Genomic DNA, 2674 nt, shown 5'->3' on the forward strand with positions numbered 1-2674 from the left:
GAGGGGGTTACAGCAAGTTAGAAGCTGGGAATACTGCGGCGAGTAACTCCCCTCCTGACTCCCCAAAGCCTGTCCACCATCTACAAGGCACAAGTCAGGAGTGTGATGGAATACTCCCCACTTGCCTGGACGGGGGCAGCTTCAACATCACTCAAGAAGCTCGACACCATCCAGGACAAAGCAGCCGCTTGATTGGTACCACATTCCACAAACATCCCACTCCCTCCACCACCGACGCTCAGTAGCAGCAGTGTGTACCATCTACAAGATGCACTGCAGAAATTCACCAAAGATCCTCAGGCAGCACCTTCCAAATGACCACAACCACTTCCATGCAGAAGGTCAAGGGCAGCAGATACATGGGAACACCAGCCCCCTGCAAGTTCCCTCCAAGACATTCACTATCCTGACTTGGAAATATACTGCCATTCCTTCATTGTCACTGGGTCAAAATCCTGGAATTCCCTCCCTAAGGGCATTGTGGGTCAACCTACAGCACATGGACCACAGCGGTTCAAGAAGGCAGCTCACCCCCACCTTCTCAAGGGGGCAACTAGGGACGGGCAATAAATGCTGGGCCCAGCCAAGATGCAAATCTTGATAAAATCAAGAAACAAATTCACACCAATGTTCTAAAATTTATTGCATTTTTAAGCTGGAGCAATTTTGTTTTGTTCAGTAAATGACCTGCAAATGTGTGAAAATGAAAGAGAGTGTAAACTCTTTCAGGGAGTGTAAACCCTTGTGTTTACCCCAGACACCTTCATGCCCATATTGTATCACTCAATTTCTGCTTTTGAAAGACATGGTTTCCAGTCTGATACTGTTGTACAAATGAATCCCAATCAGACCTACTCCTAACCTGATTTCCTCACACAATTTATCAGCCCGACTCCTTTCATTTTACCAATTGAGGTCATGAGGAATTTTGGCACATTGGCTGCTTTCCAATTGTTGCAGTCCCTACATCCTGCTGAAAACCTTCAGAAAGCTCTTCCTCTGTCTGTCTGCCTGACAGTATGAGGGGAGTTTGAATCATTAATGCGAAAGTATATTTAACTAGTATTCCTGTCAAATAAACTGATCAATAATCAAGGCTCGACTTGAAAGACAGCTAAGGTCCAAGGGCAATTGTAGTGAGGTGTGGCTCAGGCTTCATGGGAAATTCTCTCCTCTTTGAGTCTGAGCGTTCAAGTCCCGCTCTGGTCTCCACATTCTGGGATGGCATAATAAGTTGACATTCTGTCAGGCGAATGTGAAAGATCAGGGAGCACTTTTCAAAGATATCCTGGCCAGTGTTTATCCCTTACATGACACACAACTTTATCATGCTTTTGTTTGTGGGATCTTACTGTGTTGTCAGCTTTCCTTCACTCCACCAACGGACACACTGCAAAATACTTCACGGCTTTGAAGCTCTTTGGAAGGTCTAGAGACTATGAAAGGTGCAATAGAAATGGAAAGTTTTTTTTTATACAACTTCTAAAAGCTTGAGTCAAAATGAATCGAGGTGGTGCAGGGAGCCATGACTGAAGTGTAATACTGTTCATAAACAGCACAGACATATCCTACACCTCTCTCCATTTACACAAGCCAACTGTGAGAGGAAACAACTAAGGGACCTGAGTAACTTGCAGCATGAAATGTCAATGATGTTACAAACTGTGAAAAACTGGACCGGAGATTGGTACCCATCTCCTCATCGCATGCTGTTGCAATCTTCATTCTTTCAGTGTACCAGCTCGAAAACTCCTCCTGCCAACACTGTGCAGTCAGTCCTCAAATTGTGTGTGAACAACCTCTTCCGGAGAACAATCGCCAACTTCCTGTCCACATCCTGAGCTTCTGCTCTCTTGTTCCTCCCCCTCTGGTGTAGCTGGTTCTTGTTCTCGCGCTGTCTCTCTCTCTCTCTGTCCCTCCTTGAGTACGGTCCATTCCCTGGTGAGCTCCTCCTGAGATGGATCGGGCCTTTTCATTTCGAGCCCAATGTTGACACCAGCTTGCTTTACCCAGAAAAGGCCAATGTGAATGGAAAGGATGATGAGGATCAGAGTATGCTGTTGGCTCACTGGCTGGTCTTCATTTGAGATTTGGGAGGCTGCACCTCAGCATTTCTAACACCCGTTGCTGTGCCTGGTCACAGTGCAGTTTCCTAAAACCGTGCATATTTACAAAGCAAACAATACATCCGAAAAAAAAATAGACATCCATTACATTGACATTCACAGCTACACTCTGTACAAAACACCTGAAGATTTGCATGTGAAATCTGAATGGGAATCGATGATATGCAAAATCACAGACAGAACTTGGCAGAGCAGTGAAGGGATTTCGATTTGAGGGATGCAGGAGAGAGCTCCACTCTGCAGGGCAGCTAGATGGTTGTTTCCTTCTCTTTGTGCCCCTGGATTTGCCCTTCTGGTGGCAAGAATTTGGAGGATGTCTCTGTGTTCATGTACTGCAGGTGATGTGAGCCCCACACTGGAGTGGTCAGGCATTGCCAACGCTGTGGGTGAGCAAAGACACGGAGTGAGAGTCCTGTTCTTTCGGAAATCAATGATCAAATTACAGTCTGTCAATGCATACAAACAGACACAGTTCTCCACACCGAGTCCCCCCCCTACTATCCCCCACCACCCCCCAACTCCCCCTCTCTCTCTCCCCCCAACTCCCC

General features: G+C 46.6%; 1 protein-coding gene across 1 annotated transcript in view; it reads right to left on the minus strand.

Moving 5' to 3' along the window:
• Window positions 1-618: 618 nt before the first annotated feature.
• LOC109925177 (sodium- and chloride-dependent creatine transporter 1-like) overlaps window positions 619-2674 on the minus strand; it is a 40544-nt gene continuing 38488 nt past the window's right edge. Inside the window, exon 4 of the mRNA XM_048606649.1 lies at window positions 619-2506. Within this exon, the coding sequence (XP_048462606.1) occupies window positions 2375-2506 (132 nt within the window). The 3' untranslated portion in view covers window positions 619-2374. The remainder of the gene's footprint in view (window positions 2507-2674) is intronic.

This window comes from Rhincodon typus, chromosome 16, assembly GCF_021869965.1.
Source record: "Rhincodon typus isolate 14 chromosome 16, sRhiTyp1.1, whole genome shotgun sequence".
NCBI classification, from domain to species: domain Eukaryota; kingdom Metazoa; phylum Chordata; class Chondrichthyes; order Orectolobiformes; family Rhincodontidae; genus Rhincodon; species Rhincodon typus.